The sequence below is a fragment of the Natator depressus genome, chromosome 8 (assembly GCF_965152275.1).
Source record: "Natator depressus isolate rNatDep1 chromosome 8, rNatDep2.hap1, whole genome shotgun sequence".
NCBI lineage: Eukaryota > Metazoa > Chordata > Testudines > Cheloniidae > Natator > Natator depressus.
In genome coordinates this window covers 73,182,711-73,207,908 of record NC_134241.1, presented here as the reverse complement: position 1 = coordinate 73,207,908, position 25,198 = coordinate 73,182,711, and the positions used below count along the sequence as shown (strand labels likewise).

Here is a 25,198-nt window from a genome sequence, read left to right as displayed (position 1 = left end):
AACAAACAACCTTCTAAGTAACTAGCACATGAAGAATGCAGCATTTTTATCAATCGGTATTACTGTATTAACCCTAAGGCTTGAAACTTTTTTTTCTCCGCTCCCCGAATGCATATTCTCTCTTTCTCTCTCTCTGACATGCATGTCTGTCGTTGAGGTTTGGGCTTTTGGCAACAACCTCTTAAAATTCATATGTATAAATACCCATGCACACTTAATTGAGAGGACGTATGGGGGCTTATTCCTGCAATATACTAAGGTGAGGGAACTCATAGTGCCCATAATCCATATTTTCTGTATTCTGTATTTCTATTTTCTTATTTGGTAAAAGGATTTGAGCATTTGAAGTTAGTTTTTTATGCAGAATTTCAATAACCATCAATGTTTGAGCAACAAACTGTTCTTCGAGTAGTGTCCCAATGGGTGCTCCACTTATTTTTGGATGAATACCACGATTGTATTCTTTTCCTTTGGCAGTATCCAAATAAAGTGGAAAACAGACACTCTAGGCAGATTGCAAACCATATAAACCTATTGCTTTCTGGATTTCAGTTGTAATTACTATTTGGTACAATATTTCATGCTGTCTGTTAACTTACTAAATTGGCTTTGATTGCAAGGACTGGACTAGGAGGACCTATGATTCAGTTTTTCTGTGTAATTGTTTACAGATCCATAAATTATTTATTGTGGACCTAACCCAGCTACTGAAGAAACTGTCAGCATTTCTGTTGACTTCAGTGGGACCAATATTAGGCTGTAGGCATAGTTGTATCTGCAAAGTAACTTACAGCAACTAAACGTTATTTTACAGAAGTATATATTAAGATAATTGCGGAAATACTGATGATGGGGTGTAGTTCACCAGTGTTGATAGAATTTAGACAGTATGAAAAAATGTTTTTGGTTAGATACTGATATTGCTCCTGTTCATTAAGTGATTGTTGTAATATTATGAAGAATACTTTGAACTGGCATTACTGTACATGAAAAGTACTTAGGGTTACAAATTTTGCTGACTTGCACGTTTACCAGATCTGCCGTGGGCAGATTAATTTGCATGGTCTATACTATGAAACAAAGAAACTAAGTCTAAATTTCCTCACAGCTTAGCTGAGATGGTTATTCATTTTGATTTATTTTCTGCTAGTGTGTATTCTAAGTCAGTTTATTCCCCATCATGTATCACTCTTGTGATATGTATCCTATAAAGATTTTATTAAGACTTCTTGTTTGATTATTTTTTGACGATGCCTAAAAGTGCGCTAGGCACTTCAGGATATACATTGAGGGAGAGATGGTGAGTCTTTCGAAATGCCTATAATCTAACTTGTCACATGATGTGACTGAACAAAACAGTAGGGAGTTGACAGAGTGAAGAACAAGGGCTGTGACACTATGATCATACATACTCAGTTTAGATGTATGCTTGATATAGCCGTGTGTATAGTATAGTTGCTAAGAAGGTTCATCCTGATACCTCATGTCAGAGAAAACTGTTTGTGTGTGGATTGTCAGTAGAAATAACTATAGACAGAATTTTCCAGTGTTTAATAGTATTTAACTTTGTTGCAGGGTCCTGCATTAGAAGATTTCAGTCATCTGCCACCAGAACAAAGACGTAAGAAACTGCAGCAGAGAATCGACGAACTCAACAGAGAACTACAGAAAGAAACCGACCAAAAGTAAGCGTGTCCTTCACAGCTTACTCCATTTTTTTGGACACCCTTATCTTTATGACCATTTCTTTCTGTGTTTCTTTTTATAAGCCAGAGTTTTCAAAAGTTAAACTACTCTAAGTAGTATGTCAATTGTTGGTCTGTCCACCTTTATAGTATATGTGCTCCATCGTTATCAACTTTGTTGTTCTAGCAACTGAGTATCCGTTTTATACTATAAATTATAAATACTGTATCTAGACTTGTGAATGCTCAACAACTCTGAACATCGACCTTAGGTCTGTCAAGCTGGGCATCTAAAACTAGTGGATACATTAGAAAACGTGGGCATTAATTCTTAAGAAACGGACCATATGCCAGGAACCAGGCAGCGGAGGTGAATTATAATGAGATTGAAGATGGGTGGAAAGACTCTGTATTTGAACTCTGTATGTCTTTCAAGAGGGAGGGCAGTGGTGGGGAGGGAGGCGCATAAGCACAGTGGGATGGAAGACAGGATACTGGGCTTTGCCCTTGGGGAGAGGCTAAGGAAATGAGGGCCTTATTTTACTCCGAGAGTGGAGGATGAGGGGACAGGACTGGGGCGGGAGACAGTAGCTTCTCTTGGGGCAGGAAAGAGAGAATTTTTATATTCGTCCTCTGTGTGTCTACGATGGTGGTGGTTATCTGTGTTACTGTAGAACCTAGGAGCCCCAGTGATGGACCAGGAACCCATTGTGCTAGATGCTGTACAAACATTGTTTTAGTATTTATTGGACTGTTAAAGACAAAACATGTTGTAATGTAATTGTCGCTTGTAATAATTCCTGGGCATTCATATACCTCACTACAGGGATGCACTCATCAAAATGAAAGATGTTTATGAGAAGAATCCACAGATGGGGGATCCAGGCAGTTTGCAGCCAAAATTAGCTGAGACTATGAGCAACATGGATCGTCTTCGAATGGAAATACACAAGAATGAGGTTAAAAGCTATTAAATTATTCCTTGGAAAGTGTATTGAAATAGGAATATGTTGGAGTTCCCTGTAAGTCACAAACACAGGAACCAGAAAATTTCTCTGTTTGAAGAAATTAGCCTGATTCAGTTTTCCATGGAGCATCCTTCCCCCTCGTATGTTGATGTAGCTAGACTGAGATGATATGCACTGAGTAATTTAATGTAAATTATTTTCTACAGATTTATTTGTAAGTTATTCATGTTAAATGGTTCAAGATGTCAGTTTTTACCATTTTCTCAACACCACTCCTGAGTATTAAACTAAGATGATAGCTTTGTGCTTCAAGCCAAGTAAATAGGAAACTTTGCATGATGATTTGGTATTTAGCAGATATCTATATATTTATTGGCACCTAAATTCTACACTGTTAAGTGTATTTGAAATCGTACATTTAGTGATATATAACATTTGCTGGTTGAGAATTCTCTGGTAATATTGACCCCAGATATTTTTTGACTTTTTTCCCATAAGGCCTGGCTCTCTGAAGTTGAAGGTAAAGTAGCAGCAAGAGGAGACAGAAGGCACAGCAGTGACATCAACCACCTTGTAACACAAGGAAGAGAGAGGTAACTATTTTAACTATTCCTTACGTTGAAGCTTTACTGGAATTCTCAGTAGATTTTTTTATTTTTCACAGCTATTCCCACCATGTCCATCTGGCATTTAAGTGTGAGTGATATCCACCTCTTCTTCTCCCACATTCCCAGATACACTATGTATGTCCTTCAAATGGCATCTTTTGGCCATAAGGTTCTAGGTTTTACTTCTTTTCATACTTGCCACTTCAGTGAAATAATGAATTTTCCATTAGAACACATGAGACAGAGTAGTCAGGTTTTAGGTAATTCAAGGTGAAAACGGTATATGACATCACCGAAGGGTCACTCTTTCAATTAATGTCCCCTGTTGACTTCTATAACTTCCCAAACATCTCAGATTTTTTTTCCCCATTTCACTCCTCTGTCAGATCATCCCCATTGCTGTATCTTCCTTGTTAAATTTTAAATTTGGGCTGTTCTAATAGCAGAGTTCAGTTCAAGCCTTTAAAAAACAGCTCTGCTCCTTCAGAAAATACATTCATTAATACTTAATCCATAATTAAATATTGCCAACCTGTTTTCCTGATGTGTTCACACTGATAGCCTAGAACAACTTTGAACAACCTTTTCTGAGTTGCACTAGGGTTCCGATATTTTTTTAGATATGGAAATGTAACTTTTAAAGTTGTGTGGGTGGTTTTTGAGAAATATACAGAGTCCTTACTCTCCTGGTTGCATTATAGCCCTGAGGGGAGCTACACGGATGATGCAAACCAGGAAGTCCGAGGCCCACCACAACAGCATGCACACCATAATGAATTTGATGATGAATTTGAAGACGACGATCCCTTACCAGCTATAGGACACTGCAAAGCAATTTATCCTTTTGATGGTAGGGTTAACTCTGTATATTGTGCTTATTTGATTTTAAAAAACAGAACAAAAGACTGATGGATTATTTCTTACAAGAATCTTGCATCCCTGTTCTCTTTGTTTTAAAAAAAAATGATATTAGCAGCAGCGTTTAAGGTCATGAGAAGTATTCCGTAGATCAATTGAATTCTTTGGCAGAATAGTACTTTTATATTGTTGTAACACAAATATTAGAAAAACAGCTACTGGCGTATATTCAGCTTTACAACATGAGACCAGATTTTTGTGTGCAAGCCTATGTTTGTCCATATGTTCCCTTCCATAGATTATCAGTACTTCCTGTTTATATAAAGCTTACTTTTAAATCGTGTCTGAGCTGTGAGACTTTTTTTGTCTGTTTTCCCAGGTCACAATGAAGGCACTCTGGCAATGAAAGAAGGGGAGGTTTTGTACGTTATCGAGGAAGACAAAGGAGATGGATGGACAAGAGCTCGAAGACAGAATGGAGAGGAAGGCTATGTGCCAACATCATATATAGATGTAACTCTAGAGAAAAACAGTAAAGGTGCAGTAACCTATATATAACAACTAAGGTGGCAGCTTACTACTCTACATTCCACAGGGAAAATACTGAATCACACAATTTCATAGAAAGTGTTAGGATATCTGAAGGCATTTGTGTGGTCTGTTGTTCACTGTGTGAGCTTGGCTAGAGACATTTTTTTTCCAGAGATGTTAGTACTAAAAGTAAAAAAAAAAAAAAAGTCTTAATTAAATTAAATTGCTCTGCAACATTTGCCTTATTTCTGCATTTACCTGTCTGAGGTCCTTTAGTGTTTTCATTTTACAAATCATTGGATCCGCTCCATTGATCAGGTCGTCTTGTTTTTATACTACTATTTTTAAATCCATTTTTAATATTCATTTGCTTCAGAAAGTAATTTTGATAAAATTCTGTCTGTATAATAATATACTTGAAAATAACCTCTGTTCCAAATTGCAATTTCTGAAAACCTCTTTAGGATCTATTGTTCCTGCATCAGCAACTTTAACTACCATATACTTAAAACTCCAAAACAAAAAATAAATAAACCACTCTACAACTGACTGAGCTCAGTTACTGAAAGTGTTCATAATTGTCCTTGCTTTGTAAATATACTAGCAGCTTTCATGTCATAAAAGGGAAAACATTTTCCTATTCTCAAAGGTAAAAAAGCACAATCTACTCAGGATGGTCCATTAAAGATAGAGAAAGTACAGTATGATGACCTACCCTTTTATTCTCCTTCCAGCAGCTATGAACCTAGAATGTTGTCTATTTGATGCTACTTTGGCTTGGAAATGTTTTTGATGTTACTATATGGTTAAAACATAAAATGTGTCTTTCTGAATTCCCATTCTCCTTTCCACTCTTGAAAAGCTCTTAGTCTCTTTTTCTGAGTTCTAGTAAATGTTTTACATTCCCAGTGTAAAGGATCTTGTACCATAGCTAGAGGCTTTACATTTAATCACTTGTGGGTTAAAATTCAAACATTAGATCTACAGCCATTTTCCTTACCTAATTTTAAATAATGAAGGATAGGAAGGTACATTGCACTAGTTTATTACTAGATAAATAGCTGTTCTGGAATGTATGTTGAGAATAAGTTTGAAAGGGCTTTTGCTTGCCATCAGATATGGTTAATTGTTCAGGGATTAAATAGAATGGCTATTCTATAGCCATTTAGGATGGCTGATTAGAATTGAGAAGGCTTCTCTGTTTTCCAGACGCTTTCAATAACTCTGTTCTTTTCTTTTTCCTCTTGGACTGCAGGTTCCTGAAGCGGGTTTCTGAGAAAATGGGCGAGATGTTGAAGGAGGTTACATGCAGCTGCTTTTGGGGGAGGGCATTAGGCTGGGAGGGCCAGCAAAAAGAGGGAAAAAGCAAGTTGCATGAATGCATGCAGACATACATTTATTCACTAACATTCTTGGTATTTCCATACATAATTAAGAACATGTTACAAATTCTTAAATTTCTGAAAACTCCATTATGGCAGAATAGAAAGGCAACCAGATTTTAAATAGTTCAGACTCATGGTCCTAAGTTCTGAAAGATGTACAAACTGTTCATCAGTTTGTATTACATTTTGGCTGTCTCAGCTGTCTTCTTTTCCTACCCCATTTTAATTGGCAATCGGAACCCTGTCATTTGTCCACATCTGCCAGTGCCACCTCCATGCTCGCCCTAACCTCCTCCTGCATGTCTAGAATTGTCAGGCACCCCTGCATAACACTTTATTATTTCCATTGCTTCTCATTTTATTTTGCATTTGTAGCAAAACCACTTTGTTTAAATATTTCCAGCACTAAAGTTTTCATCCCAGTGTCCATGCGTGCTGCTATAACTATTCCAATGCAACCATTGTTACATTCCAGTTTTCTTGGCATTATAACTGATGTAAACCTTTATGTATTTATGTTGATTTGGGGAAAAGACTATATCTCAGCTCTAGCCCCTGATGCAGTCACAGGATCTCCAAGAACTGTGGTTCATCTTCAGCACTTCAGTAGCCTATTGTGAGCACTGAAAACCCGGCATAACAACAAAGAGAATCGCCACTACAAGACAAACGACTGTTTTCAGAAGTCAACTGCTTGCCACTCAAATGCTGCCTTAAAACTAGAGAGTGCCTAAATCTGTTGATTGCCAATCCTACCACTACAGTATCCCACAAAGGGCTTTGTGTCTCAGCTCAGTATGACCACCTGTTACTTTTTCCAAAGTGCAGCAGCTGCTGAGGTAGCCAGGGTAGGTGTTTGTTTTCTAGAGCTCTACCTTAACATAATACATGGTGCATCATAAATTTTATGCATTGAAACTAAAGACATGTAAAAAAAAATTATGAAAACTCTGATTGTTTTTTAATTTTGGGTTATGAGGCTCCAGTGGTAGTCTGTTTTTAGCTGATGCTTCATTGTATGGACCAGTTGAAATTTGAGTGATACTTTGTAATGATCTATGTGCACTTTTACTTGTAAACAGTTGACATTTGGATATGTTTATACGTGTAAATATAGCTGTCTGCAGTGCCCCTATTGCTTATGGTGTCTTTTCTCCCATTTGTGATTCTATTAATAAAATAAATCTTATCTGATTCAGTGGGGAACACTAGAATAGGGGACGTAGCGGGAGGGAGACTTGTATCATTTAAAGCTTCATAAGCCCAGCCACTTGCTGTTTGTGGAATGAGCTAATATTGTCTCTTCCACAGGGTTTGAAGCAATACTTGGACACAGCAGTGCTGGATTCTTTTTTTTTTTTTTTTTTAATGAAAAATTCAGTGTTGTTAGAAATTGTACTACCAGTAATACTAAATCTGAGTGATTTCTTGTGTGGAAGTGTATTCCTTTGTTATGTATACCACTATTACACAGCTGACCTAGTGTATTACATTTGGGGGCTATTAAACTCAAGTTTAGATTTTTGGATATTGTATACAGGGTTATTTATATAAGGTGACATTACTCAATACTGACAAACTACATAATGTAGTTTTTTTTTTTTAACAGTGCTTTTTTATTTTAAAGTTAGAGAAGAGGTGGAAATGTGAGCTGATATTTTGGCTAAGAAGCCTTTGGTTGACTTGGCTAGAAGCCTCAGAGGTCACTGGTAACACTTCCTGGTAAAGAACTAACTGTTCTTTCCATGCTACTGTTTGTTTTTCTAAAAGTGGAATTTGCTTCCTTTGGAGGCAGATTGCTTTCATGAGGGATAGTGCAACCTGTATGAGGGTTATTAAATATAGGGGGAAAATTTGTACTTGCACAGCTAGTTCTAACTCATTCTGAAATTTTGAACATGAATTGTCTTAATCTTACATTTTCCAGTAATTTTTAATCCTTTGTGCACATGTTGATTTCTTAAATGTTAAATGCTTTGTTTAAAAATAGTGTTCTCTGTTGAGAATATTTTAATGGAATAAAAACTTTTCATGGTCAAGATAGCTTCCTTTTTGTCTTCTGTTACAAAACCATCCCGGTACATCAAATTTTTTATACTGATCCATTAATAGAGGGCCACATTATGTCACCCTTATGTACTTAGAGTGGTACGTTGCAGTGACTTCATTAGGCCTACTTGTGGCATGAGGAACAAAAGTGGCCGAATCTGGCTCTGAGTTGCTGAAATATATACAGGGCAGTGACTCTATATGCCACAAAGTGACTCTTGTGGCTATAGTTTTATTTATATAACAATTTGTATTTGAAAGTTACATATCACAAGAAACACCCTCTGTGTATATATTATGAGGTTATGGTGCCAATAGTAAACCTGTCTTGAACATAAGCTTGTTTCACCTTTTTTTAAATGTGGCCGTATCAGGCCTTCCCAACAGATTAAAGCATGAGTTTGCCATTTGATGGGCCAGATTAAAATCTGTGCAGGGTGAGGTGTGTTTCTTTGCTAAAATAGATTGTTCAATCTAAGGATTTATAGCATATACCTCAAGGGTATCTCAATTACTTTCAGAGTCAATGCACAGGAATATTTCTTCTCCCCTTCCGCAGGAGGGATTTTTAAGTTTTTACACACATTGAGACATTAGTGCAATTCTTCTAGCTAGCCATCCACAAGTAAACAATCTACCATAATCATATTAATGCCTCCCTCACACTACAGTAAGTCATTATCACTTTGTTTCTAATTGTTTACTTAGAGATCTGGCTTTTGGGCCTATCATTTAAAATGCCAAAAAGGTCATTAACTTGCCTTCTTTCGCAAGTGGAGACAGTTAGTGTGCCAGGTAGGTCTCTGGTCTCAGTGGAGGAGAGGGCCTGTTTGTGACTCGTATAGCGTGAGGTCCAAAACTGCATTGAGCTTTGTTTATATTTAAGTGTGGCCCTGGAGCAGCACAGGGGTGATTTCCATGTAATAACCTCAGTTATTAGTTTGCTTTTCCTCCTTAGTCCCCATGTGGACTCCTCTCCCCCCCCACCCCCCCACAATTATTTGGGTAATTAACTACAGGCAACAGTAATAAAATCACCTAGCTAACTTGAGTGCAGGGATTTGTGTAACTGAGAAATAACCACACACTTCAGTGGGCAGAGACGTTTCCAGTTCAGTGTAAGATTTTAATCAGCATCATAACTTTTGTCACTGAGGCTGTGGTTATTTATTTTTCTTGATCGCTTATGGGGGTCCTTATGAAAATCCAAGTAAATTAAATTTGACTGACTGTCATTTTTATCTACTATTTGAACTTCCTGAAATAATCCTAAAGCACTAGAGATGGTTTCTCTTGTAGAAGGCTGATTTCATTTGACCATTATAGATATTGCTATAAAATATGGCAGAGGGATATTACTCTTACAGTGGAGATGAGGCTTCTGAGTAAGCCCTTTTGAGAGTTTATCAATTTAAAAAAAAGTTAAGAAAAACCCATTAGCAGCCACGATCTACATTGCAGCCACAGCTGCACCGACTCTAATTTGCTGTCTCCCCTATTTCATAAAATACCATGCAATGTTGATGGTTTATTACAGGTGAGCTTTTCTAGTATCTCAATGACTAGTTCCTCAAAGACTTGAACTCCACCACACTTTGCTGTATAGAATTAAGAGGAACTGTATAATCTGATGGCAAAGATTGATAGATTAATCTAGCTACTACTTACTAACCTCTGTTTCCTCCTGTTTGCTGGAGAAGACCTGAGATACAGGTGCAAACCTCTAGCTGATGGTGAAGTTGAAGACATTTTAATGATCTTGATTGCTTAGCTATTTGTTCTTCTCATCCCCTTGTTTGGGGTTTTTCCCCCCACTCATTTCCAGCACACATGGCATAGTTTGTACTGGAGCCTGAACAACAAACCAGAACACTCTTGAATAGTAACTTGTGCATTACAAAGTCCAGAGTAACTTCTAAATACTATTTTCCTGGGAGACAAATGGTATCAGCTCATGGGTGCTATGTACCTTGGTGAAATAATATATCAAACTCTACCCTAATCAACTAGTTAATTTTCTGTTCCACTACAGTCTCAGCCCTTTCTTCCCCCCTCGCCAGGACAGTATAAGAAGGACATTTTCTTAACAGATCACATTAGTTCCTGTGATTATAGTGTACAATGACCCACTGTACAGTATTTCACAAAGATATATTTTAATTCACAACTGTGTACAGGTTCATATTCATTAAGGAATATCATACAACTGATATTTTCTAAAATACCTATTTTTTATTTACAGTACACTGTTTCATTATTGATAACATTAAGTAAAACACCAATAGTAATGACTAGTAGACATCAATAGACACTTTTGTAAATCATAAGAATACATTATGCAGACTATCTTAAATTTGTTCAAGAAATTATTAAAATGACATGGTTACATATTAATAAATAAATTATTCATTTAGAAATCAGTAGCTTTTAAACAATTCATAAATGTGCATTGTGCAATTTACAAGTCCTAAAGATCCTGTGAATGCTAGAAGCTTGTACAGTGACAAATGGGCAATTTCTTTTAAATGGCAAACTTGAAGTAATCATATCTTAAGGGTCCATTTGATATTTCATTGCTCTACCTGTTTCACTGGAGGAGGTTCTAATTTTCGGGAGAGTGCAGTTAAAATCTGGTTGAATTTCTCGTATCTCTCTCTCTGATTAACTTGTGCTCCTTTGCTGCCCCATAACAATCTCATTTGAAATTCTGTCTTGAAGATCTCACTCATCTCATCATCTGGCTGAAAACCTAATGAGGAAAACAGAAAATGCATAACTGTGTATGACCTGAAGAAGAACTCAGTGGTTCAAAAGCTTGTCTCTCTCAAAATTGGTCCAATAAAAGATAATACCTCACCCACCTTGTCTAACCATCAAATCGGCTTTTACTTGGTGATGGGGGGGCGGGTTCTAAGGTTATTGAACTTGTCCAAAAGTACATCTATGCTCAAATGTTGGGTTCTTTTTATACTATCGGCTTTATCTCCAAAATAAATATTTGGAGATATTAAAAAGCTGGGTAAATACTAAAAAACACTTCCATTGGCCATGCTGTGGGGACATGTAGATGACTTTGGTTTAGTTAAAGATCATTGGCACAGGATATACTCAGAACCAAGGAAAACTTCGGCTCTTGATAGTGCGTAAAAAAGGTCAGACTAGGAGATCATAATGGTCCCTTCTAACCTTAAAAATCTATAAAGACTGTTAGGTGAAGAGGAGATGGTGTAATGGCAACTCCTGAAAAATGCAGAGCTCTCTGAGAGTATATATTTGCCTGCAATAACTTTATTTTTAATTTCCCTGCACCAGCAGAAAATCTGTTCAGTGTGATTAATATTGGTCATAGTTACTGCAAACACACACGTGGAGTGAGAATTTTTTTTTTGCAGGCAAAATGTAATCACTTGAGCTGGAATTTAGTCAGATTGGTGGGGTTAATAGATACCGGTTTTGAAGAGCTCTATGGGCTCTTTAATGAGAAGGGTCTCAGTTTTATGGCACTTCCAGGAGTACAGAATCCCTGAAAACCATGCTGGGTCTTTGCTTCCTGAGTCAGAAGATAGAATACCATCTACTGAACCACCTGCTTGTCTAGCCACGTACTAAGCCACTTTGACCGATCTTAAATTATATGAATGGCTGCAAATTGTCATCAGCTCCTTATCAACATATGTTGAGAGTCCTCTTAGCTTCTTACGTGCATATTTACTTAAAAGGTCACAATGGCTCTGACTTAACAGATAAATGTGTATAGTGCAATTGCATTACCATGCTGCTAACTGGATAAATACAAAATGACTTTAACTTGAGCCAGCCTGATAATTCACATTAGAGTGTATTCGGCTACCGTGGCCTGGAAGAGACTTTGATTTAGGAGAATCGCAGCCTTGGGAGAGGAGAGAAGAATGTATTTCTTGCAGCAATTCCTAGTCCACTTAAGTGGAGACCTTCTCAAAGATATTCATAGTTCTGTACAACAAGAGTTCCTACAGAAGATGGGTTAGGAGGGTATGAGCTAGTGACAAAACTTCAGCTAAGGGAGAGTCAGACACAAAAGGAATGTAGAGGATTTTCTTTCGAGAGAATGTAACAGCTAATGCAGAGACTGATTCACTAACAAAAGGCAATAAGAAGCCATGTAGGTTTAACGTGGAAATACTCCTTTTCATACAGTACGTTTCCTTCTGTAGGGCATGCTGCTGACAATTGCACACAGTAGCTGTAGCATCATGCCCTCAGACTAATCCAGTTGAGAGGGGGAGATAGGACAAAGGCAAATTCCTGGTCAATTTACATGTTAACTTTTCTCAGATTTGCCAACTGCTGAAGAAAAAGCCTGTTCCAGATTTTCTAAGCTGTTATTTCAGTTACTAATAAGAGCCTGGACTCTTGGGAGAATATGCAGTATCTCTTCATTACTTTAACAAAACACCTCTCACATTCTGCTCACTCTGAGAAATACTGAACTGGTGAAACGTGCAGCAAGATTTTACTCCTGCCAGTGTCCCTACCTTCCAGTATCCTTTCCGCAGTCATTCGGTACATGTCAGCATTTTGTGCTATAAAACGGGCTGTGGCTAAATGCTTGAGCATTATTTCACAGCTTTGGTCGGTGTTTTCCCACAGGTCCATCCCATCAAAAATGACAATCTGTCGCTCCATCAAGGTAACCGAGGGCATCAGCAGGGGCACGGTTATGTTGTTTTGGGGAGCGCACACGGACTCTGGAAGAGATGCAACACAGCCACTCAACAATCGTAAATCCTGCTAATTTACAAGCTAATTATAGTACAACATTCTTCCCTAAACCAGTTACAAATAGGATTTGTTTTGAGTAGTTTTCCCTTCCATAATATGCCTCCGTAATCCTTCAAATTAGCATCCTCACTATTCCTCCCTGCCCCCCAGCTTCCAGTTAATATCCTGATAAACCTAGAATCTACTGTAATGCTGCAGAATTGCAGCTGGTGCAGGACAATAGCTCGCATCCCATCTATGTTCTCTGCTGAAGTATTAGGAATCGAAGGCTAGAGCCACACAGGAATGGAAGTGCATCAGTGCCACTTTAGACACTTACGTTCAAAATTCAGATCTTCAAAACCCCTCTCAGCTGCCACCTTATCCTGAAAGTGCATAAAGTCCTTTGGTGCCTAAGTTTCTGCCATTAAAGTACCCTGCCTGTGAGCATGTGCACAGCCACTTAAGTCCCGATGCAGGCAGGATTTACAAACCAGGCATGCAGCTCCTGCTCCTCCTGGAAGTGGATGCAGCGGGCATGAGTCTGAAATGGGAGCAACAGCAGCAGCAGCTACACGTGGGGCTCAGAGTTTATGGGGCTCTGAGCCTTCCCACAAGTAGAAGCAGCAGCACCCCCATGACTTGATAGGGCCGGAAGAACTAGCTCAGGTGGATGACCCTGATCCGCTTCCTTCCTTCTGCATGAAGATTGGTTTCCCCTGCTGCTTCCCTCTCACCTCCAGGATGCAGCGTGAGTAAGGGTATGGCTACATTGCAATCAAAAGTGCGATTACGGCTCAAGTAGACATGCCTGAGCTAGCTCTGATCTAGCTACCCTGATGGACAATAACAGTGAAGCTGCAGCAGCAGAGGTGACAACAGGGGCTGGCTGCTCTAATATATATTCTGGGTCCCCAGTGGGTTTGTAGAGCTAGCTTGGGTGTGTCTACACAGGCTGCAGTCTCACTTCTGACTGCAGTGTAGACATATAGGAGTCTGCCACACCACCGCTCTTCCTCCTTTGCAGGGGGAAAGGGAGGCTCTGCACAGATTTGCTTTCTACTAGTCAGAATCCCGGTGAAGCAGAAGGGCCTTGTCAGTTCCCCTGCCCTCCTCGCACTCCATAGTGGGTGTGGGGAGGGGAGATGCTGGGAGCACAAGGGATGTTACACTCTGGTTTGGCTAGCTATGGACTTACTTGCAGATATGGACGACTCTGATTTATTCATCCCTGTGCCGTGTTCCATCACACACAACGATGCAGTGTCACTTCAGCGCATGATCACACATAGCCACCAGAATGAGTGAAACGCCCCTTCTGTACTGATCTACTATACTGACCGGGCTTGTCTGAGGCAGTCGTACAGCCTGCCTGGTCTGTGCTATGGGAGATGAAGGCATTCACAAGCTAGTGGGTAGGACTATGCTGAACTGACTCCATTTCTGTGTATGTCCGTTATTACATTAATGGAGAGGGGAAGCAAGGTAAAGGCTATTCAGACTGAAAATCTGTCATTTGCAGTAAAGGACTTAGTCTGGTTCCCTTAATGAAAACAACTATGGTGAAGGCCAGAGTCACGCACGTCTGGCTGCAATCCCACGTGCTGCACACTCACCTCTCCCTTCATGCAGAGCTTTGCTGAACGGCTTCAACTGCTTTTCGTAAGTAACGGCAGTTTGGGTGTAGTGGTGCCGTAAAGTCACCCATGTTTGTTCCAACCTTGCGACCTGTTCAGATGCAAAGAAGAGAGTCCAATTTTCATTTTGCAACAATTCTTATGTAAAGCCACTATGCCGCTTCTGGCAGACACCAGAGGGTTAATTCGGATTGGTCTGAATCATCATAATATGATACCATCTCTTGTTTAAGCTTATGCAACAGTTTGCCTCTTCCACTGGATCCTGACATTAATAAATAACAATACCTTGATACAACTTAATACCACTGAATAAAACATCCTAGTATTTAGGCAAAATAATTGTGTGCTCCTTGGGGAAAAAGCCACAACCCAATGTTCTGTTCCCATGAAGTGGCCCTTTCCGGTCATCTGGGACAAGTTTCAAATCACCACAGGCCAAGATACAGCTAACAAATTCCTCTCACTCAAAAATTAAAGCAGCATTCCTGGTGCCACATCTGGCAATCTCTCCTTGCAACTACTGTCTCACTTTCCTTGTGTAGTAGTAAACTTTCAGCCAAGCATTTAGCTGATGCAATAACAGCATGTTTCTCTGCTGAGTGATTTTAAAAGGGCCCTAAACTTAGATTTAATGTCAGGGGGGAAAACATCAGGGGTTTTTTTTTTTTACTGGATTGACAAATAAATAATTGCTGTACCATGTCCATTTGCACATAACAAATGCACATTTCTTTGTTTACAGACCAGCTATTCTAAATACTCTGTGTTTCTAAAGCTGTTATTCAAGGATTAGATATGAGAACTGTCTCCCAACTGGCATGTGTGATTGGAAAATTTTGTTTAGATAAATGTTACTAGCTGAATTCAGATAACATCCATTCTTTTGGTATTTAGGATTTTTACTGCTGGTTGCTCAACTTTCTCTCATCAAAGTGTTAATCTCAAAAGGTCATCTATACCCTGCAGGATCACAAAAAAAGCTTTCACCAAAGAGCATAATAGAGATATATTCAAAAGAGGCAAATTTCTGTAATTGCAAAAAATAGTTATTTGTTTCTTAACAAATTTGTTGGTTTTTTTAAATAGTACAGAAGAAATGTCTTGATGCTATCAGACCTGCCTTGCTTTAAAATAAACAGACCGTTGTTCTATAAAGCAAAGTTTTCTTCTAGTCCTGGCATTGAATGGAATGAGATTGTTACAATCAAAAGTATTGTAAATTCATAATGGCTAAACATCTTAGCTCTTATGACCATCTGTCTGTCTACATGGGGATGGGCCTTCTATAATGCCCATTCCTTTCACCTCTAAGGACTTGTCTAAGGGCTTTAAAATGTTGAAAAAAATTAACTAATGAAAATTAAGCTCTTTGAATACCATAAAGGGAACCTTGTTTTACCTGTGGCATTTCAAGTGCTTTCATGACAGCAGAGAATGCGTACAAATCCCCCAGGGAGTCCTTCAGTTCCACGGCTACCTGGATGATCCTGTTTAACGTTGCAGCCCTCTCTTCTAAGTTTCCTGTGCAGCCCAAAATATCCACAGCTATTCCGATTGCCATGGTGTTGTGTCTAGAGAGAAGCAAGTCAGTGATGTCTAGAGTAAACTATTAAATGATAAGAAGTGATCAAATAACAAAGGCAACGCTTAAAAGACCTTAACGTCCCTAGACAGGATTAAATGGATGTTACTGACAATGCTGCTGTTACATGGAGCTCAGTGACAATGGTACGCTTATGTGATATAGACTGACTATATATTGGAGGCTTCAGGGAACAGATCTGCCCTTATGTTATTGCACACCTGTGATGGGGTGTCCACTTCACGCAGTTCCTGAAGGGGTAAGGTGACTAGGTAAGCCACTTAGACTGCACCTAGAGGAAGAGCCAGGGAGCAAGGATTAATGAGAAGAGGCTCAGCTGGACAGGAACAGGTGGGGCCTGTATTAAGCCCAGGAACAAAGAGCAGCAAGGGGAAGTAGTTTGCAGTCACTGCCTAGGAGAAGGGAGGTGTGTTTGAGGCAAAGAGATAGGTAACCTGCAGTTACTCCCTGGGAGGAGGGAGTTTGGGCTGGTAAACGCAGGGAAGGAGGAGAGCCAGAGAGCTAGGAAAGGCTCCCGGGAAAAGCAGTAAGAAATAGAATAGGGCAGACCTTGGATGCTGAAGAGAGGGCCCCAGAGCTGGAACCTGGAGCAGAGGGTGGGCTCAGGTTCCCCTACCAGAATCAGACTCTTAATACCTGGTTTTTTCCTCCAAGCACTCCCTCCATGGAGTTGCCTGATGATCTCCAGGAGTCCTCCTAAGCACAAAGCTGTACAATATCTCTGTGTCCCAATAAATTGCCTCTCAGTGGATTTCAACATAGTATACAATACTGTAAAGTGTTTATTGGGGAAGGAGGGTGTTTCTACCTGGAGATATAAGACACACCAATACCAACAACAGACTGATATTCTAGCCAAGTGTCACAGAACTGAAGCACAATGTAACAAGAATGTATACCTTTCAATTATGTCCAAGCGCAATTGGTGTCCATAGGGCAATGTAATGAGCTCCAGACCTGAGCTCACTCCCATCCGCCTCCTCATCTCTTCAGAGACCTCTAGTATCCTAGCAACCTGTCAAGTGCAAAAGTTCACACACACTGATCCAGGAAGTTGACTTATTTAAGGAAAGGAGGAGTTTGATTCCTTCGTAGTGTTACTCTAACTCGCTGTGCAGCTAGAACGCTAATATAAAGCCATTTAAAAATATCCCCGTTAAACAGAAAACAAAATGAGGTTTTGTGCAGAACTTAGAAATGCTTTCCTTTAGTGAGACAAGTGTATGAAAACAAATAAGAATTATGGCCAAGAAATAAGGACTAATTCTTTGATCTGGTTTTTAAAAAAACAACAGAAAACAAGCAGCATCATAAGGAGATTTTCTTCTAGAGAAGAGAGCCGTAGGGCTTGTGTCAAACCCACAACAGATCTGATCAAGCACTCTACCAAAAGCAAATCCCCACACATCCAACAAAAGCACGGAGTGGTCTCGTGGCTTGATCTTTGCTCTGACACGAATGCTCTGTGGCCAAGATACTTAACCTCTTTGCCTCACTTTCCTCATCTGTAAAATAAGTATAATACTGTAACACTGCTGCTTCTCCACGCCACAGGACTCTTGTGAGGATGAATTAATGTACACAAAGCATTCTGAATTTGGAAAGGACTATGTGAGTGCTCCGTGTCTGACAGTAATTCATACAAAAAAAAAAGCGCCTCTATTTTCCCTCCCTACTGCATTAGTCCTTGCCTTTCAAATACATAATGATTATTTGCAGTTTGCTACATCTATAAGAACTATTAATCTGTATTAATCTTAATAATGTTCATATTATCTAATGAAATACTTATGGGTATTGTTTTAATGTTCATATGCTGACAAATTTCTAATCTAATCTGCCTCTCTATCATCATAGCATCTAAGTGCCAACCTCTGTCTGCAGGACTGCATTAAGGCAATATGGGGCCTTAGGCACACCATGACACTGGCTACCCAACGGCTTTACCCCCCAGATGATCCCCATTCCCTCCCAGAGAGACAAGAGTGGTGGCAGAGGGCCTCATGGAGAGGCCAGGGTTAATCTGCTTGGGCAAATAGATCAGAATCACTGCTCATCTCCTCCTGCCATACATAGATCCCGACTTGAGTGGAGTTAGTGTGTGCCACCAGAGCACTAGGTCTGGGAGTTAACAGCCCATTGAGATGAATGGGAGAGTTTCTCCTCTCACAGCTATTGTTCCAGGCGTTCTACAGACAAGCAGACATCACTACCTCGGTTACACCTGGTAAATGTTTGAGTGTTCCTCCACAATTCTGAGGGCTACAAACTTTATTTTTTAAATGAAAGCTGAGATTCTGATGTAATCAGACTTCAGGAGCTGGGGTCCTATACACAGATCTATAGTGTGCAGGCTTTAATCTGGCCCTGTTTGTATGCAAATCTGTTGTAATACTTCAGAATTCGGTGGTACCAATAGTATATAATCAATTCCAAACAAATGGCAATCCTTCAATCCCAGCAGCACAGGCAGAGAACAAGCTGTCATTGCATCTAAATGAGTTCGATAGTCACAGGATCAGGGGGGAAAAGCAAGATCGAAAGAGAACGCACAGGTACTTTGATAGGGTCAAACTGAGTGAAGCATAACGTAGCCAGCAGAAAGAAGCATCTCCAGCCACATTTGTTCCAGGTCTTTTAAGGTTCCATCGTAGAAGCAGAGTTCTTAATTAAGTTTGCTAGGCTAATTACAGAAGCTAAGATTTCCTTTTAAACTAGGGTATATCTAAGGGAATTACTTCAGTCAACACACACTTTTGCTATTTGATTGCTAGCCATTCTTCTTGTTATAATGGTTTTAAAATTCCATTTTTTAAAACTTTATCTGCGGTAGAAGGAGAAAAGGTACTATATTAGTTAGATTGTGCCGGGCTTTGGAAAAAAAAAAAAGGGTTAGAGAAGTGCTATTATTAGAACTATTAGTTTTCTGAAGAGGCTTAGAAAACAAGGCCTACGAGGAACGTTTGAAAAACTGGGCATGTTTAGTCTAGAGAAATGAAGATTGAGGGGGACCTGATAAGTCTTCAAATATGTTAAGGGCTGTTATAAAGAGGACTGTGAACAATTGTTCTCCATGTCCACTGAAGGTATGAGAAGAAGTAATGGGCTTAATCTGCATTAACTGAGATTTAGGTTAGATATTAGGAGAAACTTTCTAACTATAAGGGTAATTAAGCTCTGGAATAGGTTTCCAAGGGAGGTTGTGAAATCCCCATCACTGTAGATTTTTAAGTTGGACAAACACTGTCAGGGATGGTCTAGGTTTAGTAGGTCCTGCCTGATGACTTCTCGGGGTCCCTTTTAGTCCTATGCTTCTATAATTCTATGACTGTAAGGAAGCCAGATTCTGGCATTTCTTCCGGAAGGGTGGTGCAGCGGTGTAGCTGCTGAGTGGAGGTTCCCTGAGTCATTCTGTGTATGAGGAACAGATGGGCATCGGAATGGCTCAGGAGGGCCTAGGGAAGCACATTCAGAAGCAGCCAGTGCAACTGCCTCAGAAAGAAACAGTGTATGCTACTTCAGCATCTACTGGTGGATGCCAGCAGGTGGTTACGGTGGGTGTGCTAGCCACACCCCATACCTGGTTAATCATGCTCCCTTGGGGCTGTGGAGCCACTAGTAAGCACACTAGCATTGGGGGAGTACTAGCAGTAACATTTTGTTGGGGAAACTGGCACAGCCTGGTTCTTTCTACCTTACAGTGTAATATCCATGTTAGGCAGGTTCACCTGTCATTACTCAATACACCTGAAACCACTGCTGCACTGTTTGTTCATTTTTATGGCTGACAGTAGTCACGTGTCCCATTCGCCAACCTGTCTCCTAAATGAGTCTTGGAGACACTGTGCAGTTCTCCATGTAAGCTATTAGAAACCACGGGGGGGCGGGGAAGAGCCCTTGCTAGGTCACTGAGCACGCAAAACTCTCTTCTAAATCTCATGCTCAGTGAGTGGCAGATGAGACAAATGCTGTACCTTGATGAGGCAAGTTTTACAGCAAACATTGTAGAGAAGAGTTTGTTTTGAGTTATAACAAAATGATAGTCACAGCATTATCCATTTCTGCCTCAGGAGGAGCCATTGCCCCCTCTGGATATTGGGCAGGTGGTGTACATTTCTTTAGCGTAATTAGAAACAATATCACTTCTCACAAATATAGTTCCCAAATGACTGACTGAATTAACTGATGCACTGATTTCACCTCATGTGAGTGCGCAAATATGCCGTTTGAAAATCACTACAATGCACCATCTCTTTGGCCTCCAGCACCCTTTGAAAACTAACAAACCTTGATTATGCTTTCACAGTAAAGCACTCCTAACAAGAAGCAGCAGGGCTGGAAAGGCCTTTCCATTCTTTCTGCAGTGGGCTGGCTGGTGCTACCGTTATTTAGACTCAATAAAGAACCATTCAATTCCAATGACTGTATAATAGATTGTATAGAGAGTTTAAAGGGGTGTAATGGAGCTGATGGCGGTAAGAAGGAAATGCTATTTGAAACTGTGCATATGTAACGCTGACAGACCCCGGTCGTTGGGGGGTGGGATTGAACCTGGGGCCTCTGGAGCTTAATGCATGAGCCTCTATCACATGAGCTAAATGCCACCTGGCTCTTAGCTAAGGCTGTAGAGCAGACTCATTAATTGCTCTCTCAGTGGTATCAGTGCCACTAGATGGGACAGAACACCACACCCAGGTGGTGTGTGGGTTACACACAGATCATGTCATTCGAATCACAGGCATTGCAATTATGACATATCCTAACTCCCCTGGATTTCATTAGACCCAGTGCTACTGATTTCAATGGGAATTGGGTGCCTAAATAACTTTGAGGATCTGGAACCAGGTTCACACTGAAGAAGTGCGAGGCATACCACGCTTCCTCTCAAATGCTGTGTTTGTAATGGATACAGCACTCAACCATCCACTTCAAATGACTTAGAATTCAAATGGGTTTCATGTTCCCTTTAAATAAAATCATTATCCTATAAAAAGGGCTGTTTGTTCTTGAATTTCTCTCTTCTTTTTTCCATGTTGCTGATTCCAGAATCGCTGCTCAAAGATTTGCCAGTATAACCAAGCCTGCCTCCTTGTAAAAATATCTGTGTGCTTCTGATGCTTACCAAGGTGTGCAATAGAGGGTACAAATGGCATGTGAGGAGAGAACTGCATCTAAAGGCTCTGCAGGCCCCTTCCACTACCTCTCATCCTGTCAAGGCCCAAAGACCCAAACAAGGGTTAGAAGAGCAGTATTCAGACAGGAAGCTAAAACAGATTGTATTCTATTCAGGTTCTTAGCTCATGCCCACCATTTTGGTATCTGAGTGCCTTCCAGTAACATGAGCAATGTGTGGTGTCCTCGCTCTCTGATATGGGATTCATTCCTTCAGAATAAATACCATTTTTCCTAATCTCAGTTTCATGATTCAGCATTTCTGCTGTAAATAAATCTACAACAAACAAAGAGAACATCAAATTTGTGTGGAATGGAGGGAAATATAGCTCTAAAATTAGGGACAACTAAGAGGGATTTTTGGTCCAGAGACAAATTTGTACTCATTCTTCCTAGGCTAAAAGCTCTTTTCCAACCCTACCCCTTGACAAATCCCTGCAAGTCCCCCAAGTAAATATATACATTACCTTAGTCCAAGATCTCTCCTTTAATTCTTTCAAATCTCTGTTTTAAAAAAGCTTAATCTGGCAGGGTATCCAGTGACATGCAGAAACGTTAATTCCCTTTACAATTATTAAAAACCAAATAATCAATTACCTTGCAGTCCATTCTAAGCATATGCCGGGCAATAATCTTTGGATTACTGTTGGTGAATAGCTCCTTAACTCTTTTTAACATTGTTGTTTCAAGTGGCTTGTTTTCAGGAGGAAGAAGTTTGGATTCAAAATCATTTGGTTTAAAACTGGATACTGTCTCAAGAACAGGTGCTACAAACATGCTGCCTTCTTCAGCCATCTCAATCCAAGCTGCTAATGTATCCATTGAGCTCTGTAAGGCATCATCTTCATGGATCAGATAACTTGTTTCAGAGTTCCTGAATGAGAGCAATCCATTCTCTTTAGCTATCAGATGCTCCACATAGCTGCTCTTCTGAGACAGAGGTTGCTGAGTTGCTCCACAGTCTATGGAAGTGGCAGGGTTTAATTCACAGTAGTGTGCCTCTGAACTGTGCCAAGCTAAAGGAGACTGAGGTTGCCTCAGCAAGGGCACTTTGTTGGGTTTAGGCGGAGGCTTGGGACAGAGCTGGCTGTCTGATCCGCTAAGAGCGTCTCCTACTGGCGACTCGGAAGCGACCCTCTGAACTACCGTGGGGCTTAGAGTAGGTTCACTGCCTGTTCTAAATGCAGGGGAATTTGAACATGGGCTCGTATCTACTTCAGGTAACTGGGATGGATGCCTTGAACCTGTAGGTGAAGAACAGAATCATTTTTTATGATGTAATAATAGCATCTAAGGCAAAACTACATATAATCCTGAGATCCACTTTACAGTTCTTTTTTGTTGCTGTGGTTGTTTACTGGGGGAAGTGTTTCAGATTATGTAAATTCTTCATTCTGTCAAACACTGTTTAAAACGTATATTTTAAGAGATGAGCTACCAAGCAGATCCTCACAAAATCCCAGATACAGAGAGCAGCTGGGCTGTAATGTCACCCTGTGGTAACACTGACAATAACCCACATCCCCACAGCACACAAAGGCTGTACAGTCAGAGCTGGAAAGTCCTGGCTTGGAATGGGAGTGAGTTTGTAACTTGATCTGCCAGATAAAAATGGAATCTAGCTGCACCACACGAGGCCTGTGAGTCATTTTTAAGAATGACATGTTTTGAAAAGAAAGAAATACTTCCTTAAAGTGGAGTCTGGGCATGTAGTGAGGTATGAAAAGAATGAACTTCAGGGATTCTACTTCTGTAACCCTAAAAGACAGTTGACTCAAATATGAGGGAATGTGCGTACACTGTAATATTTACACACATAGGCCCCATCCTGCAGTTACCACACAGGCAAGCATCCCATTGACATCAAATGAGGGCTGGCTGCAGGATTCTTAAGACCAGAAGCGGGCAAACTACAGTCCGCGGGCCACATCCGGCCCGCAGGACCATCCTGCCCAGCCCCTGAGCTCCTGGCCGGGGAGGCTAGCCCCCGGCCTCTCCCCCACTGTCCCCCCTCCCCTGCAGCCTCAGCACGACATGACGCCAACGCTCTGGCCCGCCGCTCCTGCTGGGCAGCGTGGTGGCAGCGTGGCTGGCTCTGGCTGGGTAGTGGGGCTTTCCTGCTCTGAGCAGCATGGTAAGGGGCGGGGGTTGGATAAGGGGCAAAGGGTTCCGGGGGGGGGCAATCAGGGGACAGAGGGCAGTTGGATGGGGCAGAGGTTCTGGGAGGGGGCAGTCAAGGGACAGGGAACAGGGGGGTTTGGATAGGCATGGGAGTCCCGGGGGGGCCTGTCTGGGGGGGCAGGTGTGAATAGAGATTGGGGCAGTCAGGGGACAGGGAGCAGGGGGGTTGGATAGGGGGTGGGGTTCCGGGGATGCCTGTCTGGGGGCAGGGGTTTGGATAGGGGTCAGGGCAGCCAGGGTACAGGGAGAAGGGGGGTGGCGGTTGGATAGGGGATGGGGTCCTGGCGGGTGATTAGGGGCCGGGGTTCCGGGAGGGGGTGGTCAGGGGACATGGAGCATTGGATGGGTTGCGGTTTCTGAGGAGGGCAGGAAGTGGGAGGGGGCGGATTGGGGGTGAGGGCCAGGCTCTTTGGGGAGGCACAGCCTTCCCTACCCAACCCTCCATACAGTTTCACACTCTGATGTAGCCCTCGAGCCAAAAAGTTTGCCCACCCCTGCTTAAGACAGAAGTTCCCAAACTGTGGCCCACGGAGAACTTGCTGGTTGTTTGCAGAGAGCTGACTGATTACATCATACTTCTCATTACCCCAACTGCTACATTGCATTAAAGACCGCCCAGACTGTAAGGTCTCCAGAGTAGCGACTGTCTCCTACTATGTGTCTGCAAGGTGTCTAGGGGCCCTGCTCCTGATTGGAGCCTCTAGCCACCATCAGAATATAAATAAATACATGAATCACACATGAAATACTTTCCTAATTTTACTTTTCAGGGTAATTGTTATAGTTACTACATCAATGTTATTGCAATCGTGAATGGGCGGAAGGCAGTTCATCCGATCACAAATGGCAGGGAAAGCAGTTTGTTCAATTATGTCTGGGAGTACGGTGGAGGAAGAGATGCGCATGACTAGACAACCTCTCTCTATTAAGGTGCGGGCCACTCCACAGAAATGTTTGAGAACTCCTGCCTTTAGAAATCAGTTTAAAATCCACAACACCCATTTCCTTTTATTTTATTTTTTAAACAGATTTAGTGCTCTAGAAAAGTTCAAGATTGACCGCCTTGGAAATCAAAGGCCAGAATTTATCCACAGGGCTACTCACAACCTCAGCACAAGCTTCCTCACACAGTGCTCCTGTTTGGCATATAAGGGGGTGCCTTTACAATTTTCCCCTCTAGATATAGCTTGGAAGGTAGGTCGGGGGGGTGGGGTGGGGTGGGGTGGGGAAGGTAAGCAAAATTTCTCTGGCAATTGGGCAAGTGCTAGTAAGTCTTCTATCAGTGGGGTAATGCAAATGAAACTGATCACATTCTGGTAAATTTCATATTGCTGCCCCCCAGGAAAGTTACATGGGGCAGCAGCAGCAGCAGAATTGTGATATAAGCAGAGAGAGGAAGAGCAAAGGGGGATCAGAGGAACAGAGTGTACAGCTGCCCCACTTCCTCTTCCCTAACCACCAGCAGTAGCCAGGGGTGGAAAATAGCAGAGTACTGATTCTGCATTAGCTGCATTACCTGCGTCAGGTTTACCACAGCTGCTCAAGCAGCTATGGGCAGGATGGTATCAGTGAAACTGTTGAGGGTCTTGTAAAACTCTAGGGTTGAGATGGTGACACTGCCAAGAAGTGGACCTATTCGTGCCAATCATGATCATCATTTTTGTGATGTGTAAACCTAGGCACTAGGGTGCCATACCAAGTTGATGGGTGCCTTCTAAATAGAGTGCTTGACTCTAGTTATTATAATGAGCCTATCAACTCCATTTCCACGGGCCACT

At 41.1% G+C, this 25,198-nt stretch overlaps 2 protein-coding genes across 8 annotated transcripts in view; one reads left to right on the top strand and one right to left on the bottom strand.

Annotated features, from left to right (window-relative positions):
* Window positions 1-7,922, top strand: part of FNBP1L (formin binding protein 1 like) — a 101,236-nt gene extending 93,314 nt beyond the window's left edge. For 2 of the 5 annotated variants that reach the window (XM_074961306.1, XM_074961311.1), the window contains 5 exons: window positions 1,576-1,685; window positions 2,512-2,644; window positions 3,152-3,246; window positions 3,963-4,111; window positions 4,499-4,692. In XM_074961306.1, coding sequence (XP_074817407.1) covers window positions 1,576-1,685; window positions 2,512-2,644; window positions 3,152-3,246; window positions 3,963-4,111; window positions 4,499-4,677 — 666 coding nt within the window. In that variant the 3' untranslated portion in view covers window positions 4,678-4,692. Of the gene's footprint in view, window positions 1-1,575; window positions 1,686-2,511; window positions 2,645-3,151; window positions 3,247-3,962; window positions 4,112-4,498; window positions 4,693-5,905 lie in introns of those variants that run through there. The other 3 variants (XM_074961308.1, XM_074961307.1, XM_074961310.1) reach the window with 3 other exon arrangements.
* Window positions 7,923-10,520: 2,598 nt separating this feature from the next.
* Window positions 10,521-25,198, bottom strand: part of BCAR3 (BCAR3 adaptor protein, NSP family member) — a 117,956-nt gene continuing 103,278 nt past the window's right edge. The window contains exons 8-13 of one of the 3 annotated variants that reach the window (XM_074961303.1): window positions 21,837-22,483; window positions 16,967-17,082; window positions 15,864-16,035; window positions 14,441-14,552; window positions 12,599-12,811; window positions 10,521-10,833 (exon numbers count right to left, since the gene is read on the bottom strand). In XM_074961303.1, the coding sequence (XP_074817404.1) occupies window positions 10,655-10,833; window positions 12,599-12,811; window positions 14,441-14,552; window positions 15,864-16,035; window positions 16,967-17,082; window positions 21,837-22,483 (1,439 nt within the window). In that variant the 3' untranslated portion in view covers window positions 10,521-10,654. The remainder of the gene's footprint in view (window positions 10,834-12,598; window positions 12,812-14,440; window positions 14,553-15,863; window positions 16,036-16,966; window positions 17,083-21,836; window positions 22,484-25,198) is intronic. The other 2 variants (XM_074961305.1, XM_074961304.1) reach the window with 2 other exon arrangements.